Source organism: Thermobia domestica, chromosome 6 (assembly GCF_964235325.1).
Source record: "Thermobia domestica chromosome 6, izTheDome1.hap1.1, whole genome shotgun sequence".
In the NCBI taxonomy this organism is placed as follows: domain Eukaryota; kingdom Metazoa; phylum Arthropoda; class Insecta; order Zygentoma; family Lepismatidae; genus Thermobia; species Thermobia domestica.
Window position 1 is genome coordinate 46,355,941 of NC_137459.1, and position 24,011 is coordinate 46,379,951.

The window sequence follows — 24,011 nt, forward strand, 5'->3', positions numbered from 1 at the left end:
GCAAGTTGTTCGCAGAACTGTAGCTGCTATTGGGGTGAATAAGTGCAAGGGGTCTTAAATGATGAAAGAAAAGTTTGGGGAAGACAGTGAAGACAACAAACTACGAGCCCCCAGAAAAAAAAAAAAAAAAAAAAAAAAAAACGCAGAAATGTCACCTGTTTGGACAATTATGAAGCAATTCGAAGGCATATATTTTTTATATATATATATAATGCTTGTGGTGAAGTTCCGACGAAGGAAAAATTAGTACTTTCTCTGAATGCAAATACCTCCTCTCTTGAGAAAAAAAAAAAAAAAACTCTGTTTCCCTGTTCTCTGTGCCCTCAATTTTAAATACAAAAAATTCAACGCACGAAAAGTATTAATGGAACGGAAGAGCATTGTTAGTTAGAGCTGATGATTATTGCGCAAGCTAACTGCAGTGGATTTTAACAATATTATCTTCACAGACGAGGCACAGGTTAATGCTAATAATGATGTCTCCCAGATATGGACAGATGATACTGCTTCTTAGAACTTAAAGGCAACCTCTGGGTAGAAGAGGGAGTGTGATCATATACCATCCAAGATCTGTCCATGAATGTGGGTGGAGAATTCTGGGCATTCCAGTCCAAAAAAAAGCGTGAATTACCAAGATCAGCAAGTTGTAGGAAATGGCAGCAAATTATATGAGATGACTCAAAGAGAAACTACTTAAAAAAATTCCTCCCGGACAAATTATCATGATTGATAATGCTACGTACCACTGCACTCAAGTAAATAGACGTCCGACAGTAGCTTCCAGATAGGCGGAGAAAATCAGTTGGCTGGAACGTCAGAATGTACCATGCAGTGATGGCTTACGACAAACTGAACTCTTGGAACTTGTAAGAATATCTAAGAAATAGTTTCAGCATACACAGTAAATGTGCTAGCCCAAGGAGGAGGATATACAGTAGTGCAACTGCCCCCTCCTCCCCCATTATCATTACATGTATAACAGTATTAACGTGTGCTACAAATTTCTAACTGGAATGATTTAGTATCTTAGAAACTTTTTATACTTGGGGGTAGAGCGCAGCTCATCTGAAATTTGTAACACCGCGTATTTAGACAACTCAAGGATGAATTTAACTAATCATCTTAGGATACGAAATAAAATAATCAATTTCTTTTGGATATTTTCGACATCACACCACAAGTTATTAGGACTCGAAATGGTTTTAACTATAAAAATCTACTACATCGTAATGGCACAGAAACTTAACCATTATGATTATCCAACATCGTAAATAGATGCAGTACTCACAGGTAGTTCAGCTCAGATAATCTCCAATCGATGTCTTTACACTTTGCGATCTTAATTACAACTCCCCGTCCTCAACCAGGACAACCCATTTTCCGGGATTCAGGTGCTTCCTGGTTGTGGCGTAGAGCTTAGCTCAGGTCTCTTTCTGCAATGTCTTACCTAGTTATTTCCGTATAGGAAAACTTCCTATCATTGTGGTGTGATGCCGACGTTATCTGTTTTTATTTTTTCTAAGCAGTTTGAATATCACTTCCTTGTTTTATAGTAAACAAAGTAAATTTAAAAAAATACATGTAAGGATTTTGGGTACTTTACAGTATAAAACTTATTTGGGCAAAAGTAAAGGGGATAATAGCGCGAAAAAATACCTCACGCCTTTTCACTCCAGCTAAGGTTCTCCAGTTAACGCAAGATGCCGTAAGAAAAGTGACATACAAAAACTGGCACGTGCTGTAAAGCATACAAAAGGGATAATTTTGAAGTGTGAAAGAAGGAAAGTATAGCAGAAAATTATTGTCACCTTCGGCAATGTGAGGACAGTTTCGAAAGTAGCTCAGAAGATAACGATGACCTTTTTACCATCCAACCCAACCACAATGAAGATCTTGTGGTAAAGCTCCTGTAATGGTGACCATGAGTAGTCTGTTGGACTGCTTGATGTTTCTATTATTATTAATTTTGATGTTGTACACTTTTAAAGTGTTTCGCATGTTTCAGAGCATCTCGTATTAAATAACTGACGCTTCTGCGTTCTCTCAAATCAATATATTGTATTTTGTTATCCCATTTCAGCATCGCGGCCAGTGACGACGCCAGCTTTAATATCTTTGGGGGAGGCAAACGGAGGGAAGATATATTTTTGGGGGGGGAGCAGTTAGTTTTTGGTATAATGAAAATAATAATTTTTTACCACTTGACCTACACAACATACAACATGTCTGGGGACAGAGGGGGCTTGTCCCCCTTACCCCCTCTATCGTGGTATCAGTGATCGCGACCAAAGTCAGTCAGAATACGAAGTAGCATCGACGTTAAAAAATGTCTTCCACTGTGATCGAACCCAGGATTCCTCGCACCACAGGCACGCTCAAAGGGGGGCCCCAATAAACAATTAAGAGACAGTCTTGCTTAGCTGAGTTACCCTATATTTTTCCCTAATTTGCAACCTATTATCCTTATCACCACAAAACACCTCTGTAAACTATTTGACCTACTTCATCCTGAAAATTAACTTCAGGTAAACTTCTAACTCCTCCTCCAATATATTATCTGAGTCTTTCCTAAATACTTACCCAGAAAGCCTATTCTGGTGAACCAGAATGCACTTCTTATTTCGGATACCTTGCAGAGACTTATCCGGGAAATGGCTATGTAATAAGTTAGAAGTTTTTATATGATTATCCATGGGAGGGTTTCGCAGTTTCTTCCTACGCCTAAACTAATAGTAGTTTTCTGAAGTGTAAAAATCAAAAAATTACAATTTTCTCAAAAACATCTCATTAATAACCTGACAATAGGCATAACTCATTTGTTCTGAAAAGCTTTACGAGGAATTTGTTCTTGGGGGAGAGTTCTACTTGGACGATTTTATCAAAGACGACTTAAGCAAGTTCGATCATATTTCAAAAAATTAATTTTTCATTAATAACTTTATATAGTGTTCTGTAAATTAAACCTTACGAAAAATATTACAAAGGGTAGTTTACTTTTGATTTGAAGTGAATTTCCTCGACAATTTTGTAAACACTACTCATGATTCTGTTGTTATTTTATGAACAAATATTTCGTTAATAACTCCACCGTATAGTGTACGCCATTTCTCATGGAAAAATCTACAAATGGTACATTACTCTTGGAGATAAGTTTCTTTGGAAAAAGTCTTCCGAAAACGCTTTGTTCGTATTCCACTTCTTTTATTATTATTATTATTATTATTATTATTAAGAACTGCAACATGATTTAGTTTAAGAAATCAGAGTGAGAAATTCTAGTGTGGTGCCCCGTAACTTTCATTTTACTAAGGGCGGTCTTCTAAAACACTTTATTAATGAGACAATATTTCAGCACAAATGTTCAAGATCAACGAAAGTGTCTCTACGGTTGTGAAATGCCTTCTGTTCTGTACTGAAAGAAAGAAAAAGATCTCAATTTACATATGAGGACATATTTTGTGACTTAACGTATATTGGAAAAAAAATGAAATGTCAAACTACAAGCCCAACTAATATTCCTGCGCACAAAATCAATATTATATACAGAAAATAAATAGCTGAAAATAGGAATTTCACATCGGGAATCGACAATGAATTAGACAAAAGACAAAAACCAATTACACACACTAAAGCTTACATTATAAGCTCTTTCACTAAACGTTTCACTAGATGGAAAGAACCAGAAAAAGAGAGAAAATTTGAAATATCAAAAAAACCAACTGTTGAGCGTCCTTGCATTCCAATACGGCAGTGTGCGCTTGGACACTTGACAGTTATTTCTCTGGTATTTTTCTCCTGTTCTTCGTATCTAGTGAAGCACTTGTAGTGCATGTTTTTAAGCATGCGATTACATTTTCCCTATTATCTGGTACTTTATATTGTCGCTGCACCTCGAAGAACCACTGTGTTAAAACCACAACTTTTCAGAAGCAAAAAACATTCCAAACTTAAAATTTTGTCAAATATGCACGGGTCAAATATACAACAAAAATATAATAAAGTCGGTTCTGCATATATTATGCACTGGACATTGTTGTAGCTTGCTTTAACAATATTATATTATTAGTTTTGTGTTTACGTAGCACATGTCGGTTTATCTTTTGCGCCTTTATAAGTATATAGAGAATCAATACGTACGTGATGAGAATTTAAAGCCTTTAATTTCAATCTATTATTTTTTTCATTATTGTGGCGAAACAATTGAATATTCACTTATCACATTATAAGGGACGCTGCCTGACAGCTTTCAGGTTTATTTGCACGGCATAAAAACCTCATTTTCGACAAAAACGTCACATAGCGGATCTTCGAGGCGCAGCGACGATATAAAAAAAAAAAAATCATGCAAGTACAAACAACTAAGTCTGACTGAAGAGGACAAGGTGAAAATGACAATTTACCTGCCGAGCACTATGTTTAAAATTAATTCCATGTCTCTTTAACACAGTAGTTGCTCGGTGGTCAGGAGATTTTCCAACATGCCAAGCTCCTAGTGCAGCGCTATCCACACACCAGTTATTTATTATACCCTTCTGCTCTGCTAAATGTTTAAATACAGCCTCTGCCATAGGTGAACGACATATATTACCTGAAAAAAATAAGCAACATGTATATATATATGTATATATGTAATCAACACAAAAGGCTGAAAAATACTCAGTCGAAGCATTTATTTGCTTCAGTAATCCAAATTTGTTAATAAATGTATAAACGTCTTGAGTGACAGATCTCTTAACAAATATTAAACTCAAAGTCTAGTTGCAAAATTATTTTAGTATAAAGCACTCAAAGCTATTTGTGTGTGTGTAATTCATCCACAAATAATCTCTCTCTTTTCTGATTATTAAAATTGTAACACGACTGCCACAATATCTCGTTAAATGATTAGTGGCGCTAATGTCAAAATCTAAAGTGCTCTGCCTGATACGGAAATAATACATCAAAAATTAATTAAAATGTTATAAAAGTCTTTGTTTTATACGCCACGATCTATATATGAGAGAATGAATTAAGTATATTCTGTATAATATCTGTATATTCTGTATATTCTCTATATATATAAATGAGTGTAACTATGTTACTCAACTCCTCATCGACCGCTTGACAGAATTTAATGACATGGCACCAGACTTGACTCTTGCCTAGCTTAGGTTTTTATCATGTTACTTTGATTAATATGTGTATTCTAAGAGGAAACTCGGGAGGTCCAAAATTTATACGAAAAATTGAGTATCTCACGATCTTATCAACTTAGGAAGATGAAACTTGGTATAGAAATTCTTCATCTAAAATAACAGGACCCAAGTCCCAGTGTTTTCCTAATATTCCCATTTTAAGAGGTGGGAAGGAGTGCATCTTCTATGTATGTAAAATGAATTTAACTATGTTTGTCCCCAATTTTCTAGCTGCGACGATTCTGATTGCTTTTGGTCAATGTGTGTGCATTGGTCTACGTTATGTTTTAGTTCATTTTCGGTAAGGAGAGGAGAAGGCGTGAAGAATCACAAGGTTGAGATTAGTTTAGTTTAGATTAGGTTCTGTTTCATTTATCATAATATAAGTAATCGGAGCGAAGCTAACGGAATTTTGCCCATAATTTATTTTGGCCTAACGATAATATCATGCAAAGAGTATACAGATGGTAACACACTTTGCAGTGATGTCCAAATTCACAAGACAGGCTACCTCATTCAACTGACCTTGAACTCAATAATGGAGCGCACGAGCACATTTGAGCTCAAAGGGACTATGTAGCATCCTGTGACTCTCCTAATCTAACACACAATTCAAGGAATTCTATGTTAATTCCTTTAAAATATATATAAATAATAATAATATACATAAGTTGTAAAATTCAATACAAAATTCATTTTAAAAAATGAGAAAACACATGGTACAAAGAGTTGGTTTGTTAAGTATCTAAATACACAATTACACACAGAACTTAGTGCATCTAAGGAAATATATACAACAGTAAAAGTATCAGTTACACTTTCATTTTCTTCAGTGCCTGAATATACTTATTTGCCATCTTCCGTTTCTCTTTGTTCTACTCATCTTGAATTTTGTGTAGTTCATTCTTCAAGGATGCGGTCTGGATCATTGACTGGGCAACATTAACACGTCAGCCATATATATATAGCGGATATAACAATCTTGTCTGAGCATCTTTAATCAGTCTAGTAGCCTACTTACATTTCCTTCTGTACTGTTACGTCCATTTCATTTAATCTCTTCAGAGACGATTCACTCTTTGAAACTTGCTTGGATATAGCTTCTTGCTTCGCATTTCTTAACGCACTTTCTTCTCTGGAAATTTTTGCCACAGCGGCCTCTTTGGATCTGCACTCTTCTAAGTAATCTTTATACTTTCTCCATAGCATCTACTGGCGTTCTGCATAGCATCTATTAATTGCTTTGGAACAGGTAGGTTTTCAACTTTTCCTCCATACATTCTAATGCTGTCCCTTACAGTCCTCAGAGCCTTTATACTCTCGTGTGCAAGATGGGATCCATCATTTCCTAAAACGTGTTTGTTCTCTGAGAAACCACATCAGCACTACCATGAAATACTGACAGGCAAGCTCTGACCACTTTAGACATCATTGGATTTCCACATGAGTTTCTTATATCATATATTCTTGCCCAGTACTGATCCACGGGCAAGTATTTGACATCACCAATTTCATTTCTTTCCATAAACCAAGAATCTTCGGTAAGTGGCTCCACAGAATAGAGTTTCCAGTCGACCATGATGACATCCATGTTTTTACAATCTGCAAATACATGCTTCATTTAACATTCGCCGAAGAGACACGTTTACATTAGGTCCATCACTTTCCAGCATGAGGAACATGTCATGAGACAGTAGTTTGTATATTGTTTGGTGTAATTATCTTTACACAATAAGCAGGAAAAAACGAAACGCAGAAAGGGCTCCATTCAATCATCCTTCTGTGGAGACAAAAGGCCCTATAACCACCCACACTTTGTTTCCTCATGTTACTTTCCCAAGTGGAAGTAGCAATGTCACAAAAATATAGGAGTTTATAGGAAGAAACGCAAAATAGGAAAAATAGGAAATATAGGAGCATTGGAAAGCCTATTATATATAACTTAATAATTCTTGAACCATGAGATTGAACTCGATCAAATTTGCCACATAGATGAGGTTCGGGGATGGAATAGCTTTTATTATTTCACTTTGACGGTGCAACTTAGGGGAAGGGGAGGAAGGGATATTTACAAATGATCGAATGTCAAATCCATAATCTTCGGGTCGCTGAGATGAACAGTAACACTTCCGATGCCGTTTAAATTTAAATTAGCCCCGTAATTTGGGTAAGGCGGAGATTACATATATATATATATATATATAAAGGAGTTTTGCATTCAAAGTTCTTATGTCAACCCAGCGAGGCGGGTAATCAACGCTAGCTCATAAATATATGTAAAATAAAGTAATAAGATACTTATGTAACTACTATATGAAAGAAGTCATATCTTCGAGTTTTAATTTAAAAATAAGGCTAAAAGACATCCTTATTTTATAATTCCTTTTTTCAAAGCCAGCATTGGAAAACTTCAGAGCAAACGAGAAGAACATCGCACAGTTACAGAGGTTGAGAGGTCATTGAACCTGCAGTTCTATTTGTGTCAAACTGTATCGTAAAACAAATTAGAAAATCAAAATAGAACTGTATAGAAGAATACGTGGCTTTGCCAATGCTTTTTCACAGCAGCTGTTTGGAGACGTTCGTCTTGGTTTGCGTTATACAGCTTTGGCATGTCTTCGTAGAATCTCCTGTACATCACGTACTTCCAGAAGTGTTAAACTTTTTAGTAAAATTCGTTGACGCAGCTTGGAAAGCGAGCCCAGGACAGTGACACTCACTTTGAACGCAATGTTAGAATCTGATCTAAATATCTGCAGTGGAAAATGTAAACTAAGCATGCTAGGAATACCACTTAGAAGCCACGAACACTGATAATAAATTTTTGCAACGCGTTTTTCTTTTTCAGACTTCTAAAACAAGTTAATCAACTATTTGTATATTAATATTCCTTCTGATATCTGGTAACATCGGAGTTGCAAACATTTATTCTGCTGTTAGCAGCCACCTGTGTAGTCGTGGATACATTTCAGTGATCATGACAAAAATATGAATTGTCATACACTAACCAACATGGAAATAAATATTTTATTATTGTGTAATCTAGTTTTACATTGAATTCACATGTATCCTTCTGCTATAGATGTTTGTTTACATTGACTAGTAGATTGGTAGAAAAGAATTGTTATTCCAAAAGTTGACCACCAGGGGGCAGCAAAAGGTAAAGACCATTTAAACAGGTGGGAACCACAATACAAAGAGTTTCACCGAACTTTTTAGGTTTTAAACAACTTTGTACTAGAAATAACTAGTGTATCATATATCAAATTGGAGGAAATGAAGCAAGAAATACAGGGAGAATTTTGGCGTGGAATGACAATTACAATGAGAGAAACTGTAGAAAACAAAATACATATTCAAGGTATACCTGTGTGATCAACTTATATTCCGATTGGCAAGACGATACATCAGAGTGCGAATGGTCGTAGCCTGCAGCGGAACGTTTGGAAGAAAAGAACTTTGCAGGGATCACGCAAGACAGTTAGGGGATACCGCGCATACATTAATAATCTGAGAACGTAGGCCGCAAAGTGCTATACGTCATAGAAAGTGGGATACTGGGAATACAGAATGCACCAATGTGCGGATGCTACAGGTAACTTACACACTGTAGTTATCTAGTGAAGTATTCCGACTAGGCCAAGGGGATATAAATGGAATGTCACTAACAGAACGCGGTCCTGTAAGGTATTAAGTGACAACATAGCCATATTTAATCACAGAAATATGTTTGCAATGGATCATATCAGGTCCGTCTATACCTAGTACAAATGAAAAGTCACTAACAAGCACACACATCTACAACCATTATTTTATTTGATTTTAAATAAGTACTACACTTATAGCGATATTTTAGTCCATCAATTTTAATTTTTGAACATACATTTCCAATGGCGCCAAATATGACATTTCGATCGTGAGCTTTATGACCAGCTATGTTGGTGAAGAAAGAGAGATTACGCTATGTGGGCCGGTAACAGATTATTGAAATTGAGTAGAAAATGTGACAAATGTAGCATTCAAAATCAAGAAATGGAAGATCAGATGATGGTGTGAAATGACATTGGAAAATTCAGCACTGAAAGATACTTTTACCGACGACGCAAAGTTGTCGATGGGAAGGTATCTAATCCAGTATTTTTAGGGACATCCTCGATTACAAGCATATTCACCATCGCTGACGCGCCTGCTCCCTGAGGACACCGACTAGCTTCCGCTCGGATCCCCTGCCGCCTTGATTCGGTTACATAGCATTCATGCTTGTTAGTGGCCACTTAGCACAAGTTGATTTGTGATTTTATACTAGTTTTCATGTCATATTTCTGGACGCAATATTTACATGCGAAACGTTAGAACTCCTCTTAAAATGAATATGCGCCGAGGACTTCTTAAGAAACACTTTTTAAGGGAATGAATGAATTTCCTCATAAATGATAAAAAATTCACGATTTTCAACATGAAAATACTAGACCTACTCCATGGCACAAAGGATAGGTATACTAACATAAGTCATAATACACAGTAAAATAACGTTTGGGTAAACTTTACAATACATGCTCCAGCTGTGCATCGATAAGTAGGGCCGCTAGAAGGGTATAGTAGAGTAGGGTAGGGTAGGGTAGGTACGCATAGGGATAAATAGGGTAGGAGTAGGAACGGGTTAGCTTCAGGTTAGGGAAATTTTGATCCATTTTCATAAAATTAACAGACTAATTTTTCACTTCTAGTTGAGCATACCAGCTAGAGCGGACATTGGAAAGTTAACTCTAACGTTTAAAACAGCATTTCATTCCTCCAATCACAAGGGGCCATCAACGTAAACTTAGCCTGGCTTTCTATTATACTAGTTTATGAGCATATACCCACCGTTGCGGACGTGCTTGTCCCCTACGGATGCACCTCTTGCTGCGCTCCTGCTCTGACCCGGTTCGAAAGTATTCTTGCCTTTTAATGGTCACCTAGTGCTAGTTGATATAAATTTCTATGAGTTCCTATTTTATACACAGTACTTATTGTCATACGACCTCACGCTGTATTTATACTCAGCCCTCTTAAAGACAATCTGCACCCATCAATGCAACTTCTCCCTTAAAAACAAAAACAAAAAACACTAAGGCAGCAAGAGTGTGTATCCTGCTAAGTTCATATTTTATAAATATGTCTCTATAAAATGTGATAACACAAAAATTAGGCATAAATTACACGTTAAGTACTTGCAGTACTAAACTTACAAGAAATGAGTTGGTGCTGTGAAGTCTGGCAAAACTGTCGTATAAGACTACAATAGAATTGTTTCTTATAGTGATTAATAGCTTGATTTACATGCGAAAAATAATAAATACTCATGAATGTGCAAATTATTTTGAAAATACAAAATGAAAAACTAGTGGTTTCAAATGAAACCGCAACACGTGTGTACTGGAAATTCTATATAACAGAAAGGTGTGAATAAGATACACTGTTTTCTTGTATGTATTTCAGTTCCCCGTAAGGGCGTGATATAGTTTAGCAACATAAAACAACAAATCATGCAAGTTACCTAGGCAAATGAAAAGTACACTCTTCTTCGCGTTTGAACCAGCCATTTTTCTCACTTCAATTTTTTTTCGTAATATGACGTCACAATGTAGCAGAAGAAAAGCTACGTAGTTATTATTATTGATACAAGGTGGTAGATCAAGACAGTTTGCACTAATAAGCTTCTGCCACCTGCTGAGGGAATTCAGAATTTTCCCTGATTTTATTTGCTTTACATGAATACAGTAAGATGCAATACATTATTATAATGAGATCGACTTTGTTTGTCTCCTTAATGGGGCGTTTACACTTGGTCGATTTAGTCGCACGACTAAATCGACTCGCTGCATTTGCCACTAAATCGAAGCAACTAGGCCGAATCAGATCGATGGATGTGTTCAATTATTTCAACCACAGAAAATAGAACGTCTTTCAATTCAGTTGCCAGTCGATTAGTCGCCTTCGATCAACTAGCTATTAAGTTGAAGTCCCGTTTACACGGTCCATTAAGTTGAAAGTGACGTCAATTCAACTGAATCGAACGCAAATCAACTAAGTGTAAACGCCCCATTACTGTCATAGGAAACGGCTATCAAGGATGTTATAAAATTTTATAACATCCTTGGCTATACCGTTTGAAACAAATTTTTGAATATATTGCACACATCGAACTGAATTTTATCATGTCACTGATTAAAAAATATGTTTATCCTAAAGGGGGAAAAGAGGTTCAAAACGTGTGCTAAAAATAGACTATCCCTGAACTCTGGAACAGGGGTAAAAGTGAGGGAGAAGTGGAAGAATGCTATTCCCCGCTTCCAGAAAATATCTATGGCGTACCCCACTTCCTAAAAATAAATATATAATGGGTAAACATAGGCACGGAGAACGGTGTGTTATCATGCGTCCCCCTACCTTTTCAGATCCACTTTTACCCCTGCCCTGGAGCCCTTCGTGTTACCGGGATAAAACTTGGTACATAACCTGAAAATTTAGTCATTCGTTGTTTAGACTTAAGTTTAAATAATGTACAGTATCGGCCGCTCTTTATTTTCTTTAATTTATATCGAAGGTTCAAACGACTAATAATTATATAGAATATAATGAAAACAGGAAAGAAAGGGAATGTTCAGTAAAAGTAGGAATACGTACGATCACTACCATTGTGCGAATTAGATAAGTATATTGGGGGAGATAAAATTAGGCCAACAGGACATAAAATCTGAAGGTGCAAATTTCAAAATGAGACAATAATGCCTTACTCCCATATATATATATATATATATATATATATATATATATATATATATATATATATATATATATATATATGACATCTCTAATAAATAAGAGATTTATTAATTTAATAAATCTACCGACAATAACTATGCACATATATATTGTCTGACATACACACACCCCACTAAACCTTTCTGAACGTGTTTAAATGTTGTACTCACTCTTGTTCCCGTAGCTCTCTAAGGTTTATTTAGTTAATAATTCGGCCCAAGCGATAGCCATGATCACAAGCATGTGTTAATTTTCCACTCATATTGAAATTTTCCACTTTGCGTTATTACATGCAGGTTGCAAAAAAATAAAACATACTTCAGTCTTATGAAAACCACTAAAATTATCAGTTAAACCGGACATACTTTAAAAAAAAAATCTAGATATTAGCCTATCAAACAAGAAATGGATTGTTGCTGGTCCCGATTTCTGACATCAAGGTCAAATCGAAGGCCAAATATTTAAAAACTCTGGATTCAAATTTTGAGCTTGTGCTCCTACTCCCCGCTAAAGCTGCGCTCTTCACGACTTTTTTCTCGAAATTTCGATTTCGTGATGGAGCTCAGGAAAACAACACGTACAATTACTTTACTGTTAGGTTACAGATGAGTTGATTCACTATGGGCTACTTTATTCAAATAAAGTAAAACATTACATTGAAGTTTTTCAGATAACATTATTGGCGTGGACAGCAAACTGTGCAGCGAAAAGAAAGATGGAAAAATGAAGGGTTAATTTTAAAACACCCGCTCCAGTTGAAATGATAATACAGACACGGAGAACCTGTTGTATTAATAAATGCTGAAACAAATCTTCAATTATGCGCTTATTCACCTGAAAATCACTTTCACTAACATGTCTGTAGGAGTGTATCCTCAGAGTGTACGTTAACATATTTCATGGCCAGTGTTGCCAACTTTGGAACTCGTTTTTCTTTTCGACTCTAGGTACGTCGGTTTCCTGCATAGTTGGTGCTTTCTTGTTTTGTTCATTCTAATATGCACAGCTCGTGATCAAATGTGGCGCATTATGGCTAACTTCGTCTTTTCTGTATTTTTCGTACTTCTGTTTTGTTAGATTGTACCACTGATTATACACGTCATATCTTATGTTCCACATGACAGATTGACACTGAATATTGCACTCACTTCATATAGTGCTCTTTGCAAAACATGTACTTTTCATTGCAGCTGGCAACGCTGTTAACCCCACTGGTGGCCTTCATTTGGATTCTATTGTGGCAAGTCTCTTTCTATACATCACTTGTCAGCATTGTATTTTGCCGTGCCCCGCCTTTTTTGCGGAATTTGCACTTTCTCCCCTTGTCCAACCTTGCTGTTTCCCGAACTTCCACCCCTTATATTTCTTGAACCTATTGCTATGGGCAGCTAATTTTTTGGGAATGAACATCTCTGTTACTGCTCTTTCAATTGGCATAGGTCACATCTTTCACTGTAACTATCATTTTCGGAAGGTTCCCTTGTGAGATAAGTCTTGATTAATTTTAACTTAGAGAGTGATCGCTGCAACTGTGACAGGAAGAGTTACATATAAACAAAGCACAGTCACCAGATTTGGTGGGTTGAAAGATTTGAAAGTCTGTCTTGAAAAGTGTCTCGGAAAGTCAACATTTCTCGTGAAAAGTAACTGAATAAATCGTCTGCATCCATAAGAGCAAAGTCTTAAGGCTGCGTAGTACCCTTTTCTTCAGGAGTGGTTCGTAACCTTGAGGGGCATAAGAATGAAAATCTGTCACAAAGTTCCCTCATTCAATCGAAGCGTACCCTTATGTTTACTATTACAGAGTCGAGGATAGGCAATACACTTTGATTTCGAATTCTTTGACAGGGTCAGTAAATCGCTTTTTTTTTCTTTTTTCTTTTTTTCTTTTTTTTTTTTTTTTTTTTTTTTTTTTTGCCAATTCATCAAAGAATATTTTCGACACTTTCTTCCTTCTTTCTCCTAACTTATCTGAAACGCCAAAATTAGCGCGCAAGCAGTGGCTTCCTCGAATACTTGAAAAAATACGTTCGAAAATTTATTTTGGGGTGCTCATTCAGGCACCCCCTGACGTTGGCGCAATAAGTAGTTGCCCGGTATGCACGACGACCCTTGGTGTTTTGCTTCGTTCTGTGTAGCCGCGGTACGTGGCACTTGCGCTGTGTCATAATCATGGCAACACCTCTTAACTAGTTTTAATCCAGATCTTATAGGTCATAGAATTTGTCATTATTGTTGAAAGCCTCTTGCGCAAGAGAATTGTATTTAAAGTTAGTACCCTCAGTACATGTAATATAGGACTGATATCGTATTAATACAGGAAAATTAATTTCTTAATCATACAGTGTTATAACCTCAATGAGTTTACAGTAATGTCAATAATTTGATATGCAAATCAAGGTATATAAAATAACAGGTAGCCCTAGTTCGCGATTAGCGTTCTGATTGGCTTCCTGTTCGTGACGTCATGTGGAGATATCTGTGAAGATTGTTTTCGCTTGCCTGCTTGTTACACTTCGCACTTTATTCGTAAAACTGGATTCAAAATATAATTATGATATTCCTTGTCTTTCCAAATACAAATAATAAGTTATTTCTACTCACAGATGAGACAATATAATGTAATAAATATATAAATATCGTCAATAATGGTTAATTATCTATACAAATAAAAATGAATATAATGTTTACTCGCTAATTCATTCTAGAGCTTTGGATCGATTTTTATAATTTTTAGTACCGTACATGAGTTGACCTTGCCCTTATTACTTTGATTAAAGGGCGAATCCTAAGGGGTAGAAGGGGTTCAAAATTTGTACCTAAAATACAGTATCTCACGAACCTATCGAGTTAGAACCTATCAAACTCGGTATACAAACTCTCATTAAGCTTAAAGAAAAATGTGTCCCATTGTTTTTGAAAATTTCCGTTTTAAGGGAAGAGGGGGCATTTTCTATTCATTGTAACAATGTTTGATTGCCAACTCTATTCGACCAACTTTAACGATTTTTGGTACTTTAATGCAGCCAGGACTAACTAACTTAGCCGAAATTGGTGTCCAGTCCATGATTTTCAGAGTCACTAAAATGAATAGTGACCATCCCGATGCCGTTTAAAACCAAATTCATCCTCTTTGGGCGTGGGGAAGGGGTGGCATTATGGATTTTTGTCATTGCACTTTCATTGAAACGTAAATTCTAAGGGTGGAAGGAGTTCAAATACTTTCCATTAACCAATCCTCTCAATAAGAGCATTATAGGTAGTAAAATACATAAAGCAAACACAATTAAAAATTTCAGAGATTCCGGGTATGTAATAACAAATTAGGTTAGGTTGTGTTAGGATAGGTTATGTTATGTTAGAAATCTAATCTACCCTAACCTAATATAATTGAATCTAACCTAACCTAATTTGATTAGGTTATGTTAAGTTAGAACAGGTTAGAAATATAGCCTAACCCTTGTATTTAGTGTGTATTAACCAAATTGTCAGAAATCGTGACAGCAAAATATTTCCTTTACATTACTAATATTTGTTTATTACTCAATATAACACATTTTACAGTATGTATTACAGGTTATAAGTTGCACAGTTATCTATAGAGTGGTATACATACATCAAAGAACCACCTTCACAGGGGAAAATTTGCAGTTATTTCTCCTATACTTTGCCCTTCGATTTATCGGAAATTAGTTTTTGTGGCTTAGCCCCCTCTCTCGGCCAGCCCTTCAATTATAAGAATATGGTAAGAGTGCACTTTGATCAGAACAAATGATTTTGTCACACGATGTGGCATTCGAGAAGGAATAAAATCAATGTGATTTGTACGTAACAGGTACGGTTCGGTTGAACAAGATTAGATTAGGTTAGATTAGGCAAAGTTAGGTAAGGTTCGGTTCGTAATAGGTTCCTATGAATGTTCTGCTCAAATGCACTTTGAACTCTTAGCTAGAATAATGTTTCAGATACTTAGCAAAACTTACGAATATCATTTAAACTAAAGAATATATGAGGGTATACATTTATATTCTCGTTGATACCCCCATCCACTTCACTTTACGTACATAAACTCCTTAAGCTTCAGGCCCTCAGAAACAAATGTCATAAAAGTAAAATTAATATTGTTGTTACACACCTCTTTTTCAACTTGACTAGTGTCTAGTTTATTTTTCCCCAATGCCAGTTTGGTATCAATAATGAAGAAACAGATCTTAAACATTACTTTTGCAGGAAACTTAGAAACTCGTTTTTTCAAACTCTTTGATAATCCTCTGGTGAAAAGCGAGCAGAACATATTCATGCGTTATCCACATTAAAAGTGTTCTTTCGCTTACAGCGGGAAATCAATCTTCTTCGAAGTTCATCATTTTTAGGGAATCGATGGAACATTATTTCGTTTGTATTGCTTCCTATGTTAGAATGAGCTACTGCACAAATAAAATAACTTTTCTCCATCTTGAAACAGTAGTGTTATTGTTTATGCAGAATTTCATTTATTTTGAAAAATACCGCGATACCTCCACGTGACGTCACCGACCGCAAAGTATCCTGGGAAAATGAGAGCAGAAAAGCTATCCCGAGAGACCCCTGATGCAAATGTAATAAACTGCGAGTGAAGTGAGCAGGAATTTTTATTCTTGCCAAGTTCGGAAATGAAGACTGTGAAAACTTGAGGCTCTGTTTATATAACTTGCTTTTTTCATTAAAAATCTGGGCGTTCCCGAATATACCGAAATGCAATGCGCTCGTAGGGAATGCCTACTCTGCCTACCCTATTGCTACGCCACTGCAAGAGCACGACTAACAAAAGACTTTCACGTTTCCTACTAGTATACTAGTAGACAATCCTTTAAAGTACATGTATTGTTCAAACTCTTGGAGGGGTAATTGCCCCCTCCTGTCACCTTCCAAATGACGCTCCTGACATTCGGTTTTAACCCATAACTTCCCAGCGTGTCCATATGAACACGTAAATAGGGATAATTTTTTATGCCTGGAAAATTGTGTGTCTGGAATTTTGTGACCTGACTACTCTGTTAGGAGTGGCTAAACATGTGTCTTTTGTTTGCATAGAGCAGAATTTGGATAGAAAGCACTTGAAACTAGGCCTGCTGAATACTTTTAGCGGCGTTCCTTTACGCTGGAAATATATGAGTGTAGATACCAAATATGTATTTATTATATAATTATTACAATTGATTATTGCGCCATAACTGTTTATGTTATTTACCAACATTGTAGTCTAACATGTTATATAGTTGGAAATCGTTTGTTCAAAATTCTGTGCATTCAGCACATAAACAAATTGATGCGTGTCCATATGGATACGCTGGGCAGTAATGATGTAATTTTGATCAAGTTATGAACGAAACTAACTGGAGGTTGTATCTTATATGACGCACTCCATGTGAGACTATCACAAAATAGAACTCTTGTACACTATGCAGAAAGTGTTAATTTTTCGATACACGGAAGTTTTGTACTACCTGCACCATGAAAGAACCGCTAATTTAGTTTGACGTCTTGTATATAGAGATAGAAATACTTGTGTAACCCTTTGAATGCACTCTATAAAGTAAAACTTGGGCCTAGTTAAATTGGAAACAATGTTTACAGAAACATCTGCCCCTTATGAATCTAAATCAATATATTATTACATCAATTAACAACTCTACGTATTTTTCTATTTTGTAATTATTGTAATTAAATGAGTAACAAGATAGAAGAACCCATAATTATGGAAACAGGTATTGTATTTTGGAGGGGGTAGGTTCCTGAACAAGTTGCCCCAAGGGTCACTCCAAATTTCTAAAAATGTAGGCTTCATTTTATTACTTAGGACATTCAAGACATTTCACATACGGACCGAGCGACTATCCTTGCAGACGCCCATGAGTGCACTTCACAAGTAATTTCTGAAGCTGTTCGCACACAATGTGGAAAGTGCAATTTTGGATTGTGCGTCTATTTTTTTTTTAATTTTGTTTTAGAGTTTTCACATATCTAAATAGTGAAAAGACATTGTCAGAGACAAGTGCGTTGATGTGGAATACATCGTATGAGCGATGCTCACAGAACAGTATATTAGGAAAAATGTTATATGTATTGTTGTCAGTTTGTCATTCATTTGTATTCATTCAGAAATAGAATTTTCTTCAAAAATCACTATATTGATGTTTTCTATTTGTGTTTGTGTGTCTGTGCGAATGTGTGTTTGTAAATACGCATATTCATGTGTGTATGTGTGTGTGTGAATGTATAGGTGAAAGTTCTAATTCACATATTAAAATTATTTTTAAGATCAGCTGAAAATCTACTCAAAATGCTCCCATAACTGCCCAGTATATCCATATGGACACGGCTCATAGCGAACACATTACAACAATAACAACAAAAATTGTGTTATTTTCACATTTGCTACAATCATATGGAACAAACGAAACTGAAAATATTATCAAATCAGAAAAAAAAAATCGGGCAGTTAAGGGTTGATAGCCATAGAGCAAACAAAAAAAAAAAAAACGGTAAGAGATATCAAGAAGTTCCTTCGCAACCAATTCACCGTCCCAAGAACAGGTTTTATCTTATCAGTTAACTTTCTATTTGAACCGCAAGTGGAAGAGCACGGGGGCTCAGTGGTAGAGCGCTTACCTCTGGTGCGTAGGGTTTCTGTCTGGTTCCACCTCCGGCCAAATAAGTTTTTGGTAGACTACATCGTGTCCTTGGATTTTCTCGCGATAGGGAAATTGCTCAACCAAGGAACAGTATGTACCTGAGGACATGACATCTACCCCACGCCGTAAGCGTCGGTGAACCACTGATGGGGAACTAGCGACATCTCGCCAAAACTTAGCGGCCCCGTAGCGACGATCCATGGTGGCCCCAAATTCCGTTTTGAAAATTATACAATCAGCGGGAGAGACATGACGATACGCCAATGAATCACAAAATTACTCCCCCAAAACATGTATCTGAAGTGTGAGAAAACGCGAAAAAAGGGATTTTTGTTAAAATATCCCTTTTCTCCCTCTGGACCCCCTGTTTTAACGCTTCTTCTTCTTGTTCACCTCAACCATAGATTGGTGGGCAACATGGAAATTTTAAAACTTTTCTCTCGCTTGGGAGAGCTGTTTTATACTTTGATAAGGCCTCTTCTTCGTAACTGCATCTAGATATTCTATCCTTGGTCTTCTTCTTCCTGGTTTTCCTTCTGTCTTTCCCTCTATCTGCACAGTGATCCAATCGGAGTGTCGAATAAGATGGCCAAGCATGTTCTTTCTCCTTTTTCCTATTATCTTCGTGATCTGTCGTCCTTCATTCGCGTCCTTTAGTACGTCTTCATTCCTTTTCCTTTCGGTCCATGATATGCGTAGCATTCTGCGCCAACGCCACATTTCAAATGCTTCAATCTTGGATATTTCAGCTCTTCTCAATGTTCACGTCTCTGATCTGTACAGCGCCACGCTCCATACCAATGTTTTAATAAATCGTTTACAAACGTTCAGCGACACATTTTTTGATGTTAGTAGTCCTGTTTTCCTATTGAATGCTTGTTTAGCCTGTGCTATTTTGGAACTTACATCTTTTTCACTTCTTCCGTCCGAGGATATTAGACTTCCTAAATAGGAGAACGTCTTAACCTCTTCGATTTTCTCTCCACCTGGCCATACGTTTGCCCTTTCCTGTCCTGCTCTTGAGCATTTTATCACTTTCGTTTTCTTCTTATTTATCTTCATTTTGAATGTTTTTTCCAGTTGGTCGTTGAAGTTTGAAAGTGCTTCCTGCATGTCCTCATCGTTCTCCGCTATATTTGCTATGTCATCAGCAAATCTTATTGTGCTGAAAACCTGACCATTTTTTTTACGCCTTTCTCGCTTTTATCAAAAAATTTTTTCATTGCCTCTTCTATATAGACGTTGAATAGGAGGGGTGAAAGTTCACATCCTTACCTCACTCCTTTGCTTATTCTTGTTTCCTTCTGATCTCTTCCTATAACAGCTGTCTAGTTCCTATAAAGTTGGACTACTTTGACACTGGGGTTACTTTGACATAGAGCGGGGCTACTGTTACATATCAGTGATTCTTCCATTCTGTGAGCGTCGTTGCATCTCGAGGCATCTGCTCCAGCTGTTGGACGTGAGCGTTTATGGACCACTAAAGAAGTGGAGAGCCGTACTGAGCTCATGGTGGAAGGAAACTCGACGAAGCGGATCAGTTCCCAAGAAACAGTTCCTTGGTCTACTGTCCCGACTCATGGATTCCCTGGCTCCCACCGTAGACGAGAACCTGAAGGCAGGATTCTGCGCTACAGGTCTGGTTCCCCTAAACGTTGAAGCTCCCCTCTCAAAGTTATCCAAAGAGCTCGAACACAGGTCGAGAAAGACATGGACGCAAGTCTCCTGCAGTTTCTTCACTATTCCATAGCGAGGCCAAATGTCAGAGCGAGGACGAACGTAGGGAAGCCAGGAAAAATGTTTTGGTTTCTCCTAGAAAGCGGTTGTTCCCACGGGAAGAACTGGAAACTGGAACCAGATATGAGGGTGGAAGGGGAAGACGTCGGAAGAGATGGTCGTCGAGGAATCCCTGATAGAAGAACTGGAAACCGGACAACTATCACAGGTCTAAAAGAACCCCGCAAAGGAAAGAAGGCGAAGAAAATAAAAGGGTTTGACGAAAACACCTGTGTCATCTGTATGTGTGACTTTCGAAACTACAAGGGCAAAAAAGAGTGGATTCAGTGGTGTGTGGGATTTGCAATAATGGATCCAAAAATCCACAGTATGCTAGTTACGATTGTGGGGTTGACGATTAAGGTTTTCACTCCGTTATTACATGTAAAGGTATGTTAAAAGTAAAGCTTTAAGTAACACTTGTAATATGGTGTACTGTACAATGATGTAAAACAAATCAAGATTCCCTGGTTAAAAAGCATACACCAAAACAGTGTTTTACATTGGATTTACATTAATTCCATGTTAAAGTAACTCCATACGCCGGGTAACTTTGACCTTACGCAGCAAATACATAAGGTGTCAAAGTAGCCCCACCCCGGGGGCTACTTTGACAGGTAATTCTTTAATTGTTTCCGCCAAAACCTACTTGCAAAAACTTAAGTTCAGTAGTGGATGTGATAACCTAGATACCGATTGTTATGATGAAAATAGTATCATTGAGTGGTTGTAGCTAGTGTCCCCTGTACACATCTAATATAGTACAAAATCTACCAAAGTGGCCCCGTTTTATGGTATATAATTCTTCTGTCTCTGTAATCTACTTTCAGATGCTTCAACGCTGTGAACATGATATTCCAATCTACGTTGTCAAAAGCTTTCTCTATATCTTCAAATGCTATCACAATTCGTTTGTTTATTCTGATGTGATGTTCCATGATAACCATAGACTCAGTATTGCTTCCTTTGTTCCTCTTTTCCTCCTAAATCCAAACTGGTCCTCTGATAACCGTTCTTCGATCTTCCATTCTATTCGTTGTGCGATAATTTTGCACAGTATTTTTGATGCGTGGGAAAGCAAACTTAACGTTCTGTGTTCTTCGCATTTCCGTGCGCCTTTCCTCTTCGGGATAGCTACCAATATGCTTTTCTCGAAGTCTCTTGGTATTTTTCCCGAGATGTACATTTCATTAATAAGATTAAATAGTTTCTTCTTTGTTGCTATTCCGAGATTCTTAATCACTTCCGTTGGTATTTGATCTATTCCTGGGGCTTTACTATGTTGTATTTTCTCCAAAGCGTTGTCAAATTCGCACTAAAAAATTGATGGTCCTAATTCATTTTCATCCACGTCTTCTTCCTTTTCTATCTCTTCTTCGTTCACTCTGTCTCCTTTGTAGAGTTCTTCAATGTATTCCTTGCAAGGATCTCATAAAATAGAGGATCTGCCCTTACAACAAAATCTTGAAGCCATACGTCACAGTTTCGCCATCCCTACTCTGCCCACTCCGCCCAATAGGATCGCAATGTTTTGAGCCAACAATCATGGCAGAAACGAAAGTAGCCAATCAAACGATGGTAGAGACGAGAGTAGCCAATCAGACTTGACGATGCTGGGTTGCTTTATGGCTTCACCGATTTAATAGGATGAAGATACATATGGGCAGATCCTCTATTTATAACATCCTTGATTCCTTGCATCTTCTTGTTATTTGCTCGTCTTCTATTAGCGTTGTTCTGTCCTTGTCTATGATAATGTCTGTGCGTTTCCTTTTCTCACCGAATATATATACAGGGTGTCCATAAAGTCTTTGCCATCCCATGTATCTTCGAAACGACTGGGAATATCATAAAACGCAAAAACACGTCCGTTATTATTGTGAGGGGCTTGAATTTTGAGCTATAAAAGACCCACCATGGACACCCCCATATAGGGGTAAGAGAGGTCAACTTGAAAATTTCAAATAGCAAAGGAGGTCGAGTAATATATCGTTGAAAAAGTCTCAACAACATAAATATTTTGCTCAAAGTCTCAAGTCACCATGTTGACCCCATCGAAAATGGCGGGTTTCATATTTCGTGTTCAAAAAGTCCGTTGCCACCCCGTATATCTGCAAAACGACTGCGAATATGACAAAACGCAAAAACACGTCCGTCATTATTGAAGGAGTTGTAATTGTATGTTGTAAAAGTTCCACCCCAGACCCCTCCCCCAAATAGGGCTAAGGGGTTAACTTGAACATTTCAAATAGGAAAGGAGGTCGAGTAATTTGAACAGGCTCGACAAAAGATCTTTATCTGTAAGTTCTAAATTTGCTAGGTTGCCGACATCTAAATTAACTGTGAAATCTAATTTCGAAGTGAAGGCCTATGATGAGTTTTAGATATATATGGCTTGTGAATGTGGTCTTATATGTTCTTGTTATTTGTAGGCAGGGTGTAAGTATCGTATAAATACGTTTGTAAACTAGAAAATGATGAGTTATTTGGTGGAGACTTTGTTTGTGTTTATGTTGCTCCTAGTTTGGGAAGCGGAGGCCAATTTTGGTGTTATACTGTATTGTCATGAAAGTAAGGTTTTATGGAATGGTTACGTCAAAAGTGGAAATAAAGAGTTGCGAAAATATCGACATCAGAAAAAGGGGTCAGTACTACCGGAGTGGTAGAGAAGTTTATACCCGTTCTTCTATTTGGGGGATCTGGGGTGGAACTTCTAAAGCACACAATTGCAACCCCTCAAAATAATGACAGACGTGTTTTTGCGTTTTCTTATATTCTCAGTCGTTTCGCAGATACATGGCGTGGCAACTGATTTTATGGACAAGAAATGTGAACGCCCGCCATTTTGGATGGGGTCAACAAAGTGACTTGAAACTTCCAACAAAATATTTCTATTGCCAAGGCCTTTCCAACGATATATTACTCGACCCCCTTTGCTATTTAAAATTTTCAAGTTGACCCCATGTACCACTATATGGGGATGTCTGGGGTGGGCCTCTTATAGCTCAAAATTCAAGCCCCTGAGAATAATAACGGAGGTGTTTTTGCTTTTTGTCATATTCGCAGTCATTTCGAAGATACACGGAGTGACAACGGACTTTATGGACACCCCTGTATATATTGTATATTGCGCTCTCCCTGCTGGTCAAGTGGTTATACTCATTTCCGTTTATTAACGTTTTTCCATCTGCAATCTGTTCTGGAAACCAGGGTGAAAACACTCACCCTGTTCATTGCTTACAGGCTAATTTTTCAGAGAAATAACTCAATTGGAAATGCAGACAGTGAATTTTAAAATACATATATCACCCTTGTGCCTCTCAATTTTTCAAGAAGGCTCTGTACCAGGCCCGTAGCCAGCCCAAAAATGTAGAGGGGGTCCAAGCCAACCATATTATAGTTCATCAAATAGTAACATCAGCAATTCATCAAATCTGCTCTTGAATGTTTAAGTATTTTGCTTCTACATGATTCTATTATTCCCCCCTACATACACACATTAAGTTAACATTCTGTAATCTACATGAAAAAAAAAACGTGAGTTTCATTAAATAGGTATTGCTAACTACACGAATTAGAA

The 24,011-nt window shown here is 37.1% G+C and overlaps 1 protein-coding gene across 3 annotated transcripts in view; it reads right to left on the reverse strand.

Moving 5' to 3' along the window:
• LOC145687969 (low molecular weight phosphotyrosine protein phosphatase 1-like) overlaps positions 1 to 10,867 on the reverse strand; it is a 34,844-nt gene extending 23,977 nt beyond the window's left edge. Inside the window, exons 1-3 of one of the 3 annotated variants that reach the window (XM_081761583.1) lie at positions 10,714 to 10,808; positions 10,041 to 10,261; positions 4,401 to 4,588 (exon numbers count right to left, since the gene is read on the reverse strand). In XM_081761583.1, the coding sequence (XP_081617709.1) occupies positions 4,401 to 4,568 (168 nt within the window). In that variant the 5' untranslated portion in view covers positions 4,569 to 4,588; positions 10,041 to 10,261; positions 10,714 to 10,808. Of the gene's footprint in view, positions 1 to 4,400; positions 4,589 to 10,040; positions 10,262 to 10,405; positions 10,643 to 10,713 lie in introns of those variants that run through there. The other 2 variants (XM_081761582.1, XM_081761581.1) reach the window with 2 other exon arrangements.
• Positions 10,868 to 24,011: the final 13,144 nt, after the last annotated feature.